Source organism: Octodon degus, unplaced genomic scaffold (assembly GCF_000260255.1).
Source record: "Octodon degus isolate 3935 unplaced genomic scaffold, OctDeg1.0 scaffold00098, whole genome shotgun sequence".
NCBI lineage: Eukaryota > Metazoa > Chordata > Mammalia > Rodentia > Octodontidae > Octodon > Octodon degus.
Window position 1 is genome coordinate 3,558,670 of NW_004524674.1, and position 1,919 is coordinate 3,560,588.

A 1,919-nucleotide genomic window follows, 5' to 3' on the forward strand; every position below is an offset into this window, starting at 1 on the left:
AGACTAGTGATCCTCCTGTCTCAGCCTCCCCAGTGCTGGGATTATGGGTATGCACCACTATGCCTGGTTTCAGGGCTGGCACGGAATGCAGTTCCAGGGATTGACCCCAGGTCTTTGCACTTGCCCATGCAGGTGCTTAGACCACCAAGCTATCGCCCCAGCACAGTATGGAAATATCGTTTATACATTTTTCTGATGTGTCATCAGAGAGCCGATACATGGATCACAACCATCATGGACTGCCTGAAATATGAAAAATTCTGCCTGCCTGCAATCCAATGTAAGTTGACATAGCTCAGTGTCAAGTTCTGCCTGAAAGATATATTGAGAATCAGGCACTCAAAATTAGTATTGAGGCTAGCATGAAGTCTTCCAGGACTGGTGAGACAGTGTGATTCACCCAACAGGTTTCCAGGCAACCAGACATAAACCAATTCAACCTCTGAAAATAAGTGTCTGCTACTATATAATAATGTTTTAAATTCAAGCCAGTAAGCTTTAGTTTGCTTTCAAGACACATAAAGAGATTTAACTATGTATGTAAGCAGGATGGTTTGGACAAATGTGCTGTGTATTTCTGCTGATCTATTTTTTTATTTTTTTTTTTACTAAGGATCGAACTCTGGACCTTGTGCTTGCCAGGCGGGCATTTATGCCACTGAGCTATCTCCCCAGCACTTCTGCTGGTCTATGGAAAGGAACAGATAATACTTAATTTGTTTTGTCTCCCTTTTTCAATTGTTTGTACATTTTCTCTTCTTAATTTCTTATACATTTCTTCCTTTTTTTCTTTCTTCTTCCAATTTTACATACATATATCTGATCATATGAATAACTGATTGGAAGATAACACTATGTATTGCAACAAATACTGTGAAATTCATATTATTTTGTTAAGTGAAATTCTGTGTCACTTGTAATTTTTTCTGTTTTTCTTTAATTGTTTAATGTAGTTAGTACAGGGTCTACAGTGTCTCACTACACAGATTGGACTTGTAGTGATCCTCCTGTTTTCAGCCTCCCAAGTGCCGGGATTACAGGCGCACACCACCATACCCAGTCTAATTTTTTCTGTTTTCATTCTAACTTGTACTCTCTTTAAAAAAATAAAAGATTTCATTTTTAAATAAATATGTGTGGGAGTTCGGCGGGGAAGATGGCGGATGACAAGGATTCTCTGCCCAAGCTTAAGGACCTGGCATTTCTCAAGAACCAGCTGGAGCGCCTGCAGCAACGAGTGGAAGATGAAGTCAACACTGGTGTAGGCCAGGATGGCTCACTCTTGTCCTCCCCATTTCTCAAGGGATTCCTGGCCAGCTATGTGGTGGCCAAACTGAGGGCTTCAGCAGTATTGGGATTTGCCATGGGTACCTGCACTGGCATCTATGCAGCTCAGGCATATGCTTTGCCCAACGTGGAGAAGACATTGAGGGACTTCTTCCGATCACTACGCAAGGGTCCCGACTAGCTCCAGATCCCATGGGGGAAAAAGGATGAGCAACTGAGCCTACAGGTGCAGGCCTTTGGGCCATGAACACTCTATCAGGCTTCCCCAGCTGTCATCCATCTGTCCTGCCACCTTTACCTTTGCTTTTTCCCTGCAGAGGCTGTATAGTGGCTTGTCAGCCTATACCCTGGATTTCTTCCTTGCCTGGCTCCATGAGACTGACCCTGTGACTTTGGTTCTCTCACCCCTTCCTTTTCCAGCCCAAACTGTGGGATGTGCCACTGACTCTGATCTTTAGTATTTTCTCTGACAGTGTACCACAGCTCCTCCCTCTTGGAAACTGGCTTTATAACTTGATCTCAAATGGGATTTCTTGCCCTTTGCTATCTACACAGGCCACCAAGGGTCTGACTGGGGCATGAGTGTAGAGGAGGGGGGTATACCAGGCCTGGGCCCTCACAGGCAGGCCCGT

At 44.3% G+C, this 1,919-nt stretch overlaps 1 protein-coding gene across 1 annotated transcript; it reads left to right on the top strand.

Annotated features, from left to right (window-relative positions):
* The first annotated feature begins 1,151 nt into the window (after positions 1–1,151).
* Positions 1,152–1,852, top strand: LOC105743109 (SLC35A4 upstream open reading frame protein-like). The gene is made up of 2 exons (XM_012516296.2): positions 1,152–1,513; positions 1,605–1,852. The coding sequence occupies exon 1, from the start codon at positions 1,157–1,159 to the stop codon at positions 1,466–1,468; it is 312 nt and encodes a 103-aa protein (XP_012371750.1). The 5' UTR covers positions 1,152–1,156; the 3' UTR covers positions 1,469–1,513; positions 1,605–1,852.
* Positions 1,853–1,919: the final 67 nt, after the last annotated feature.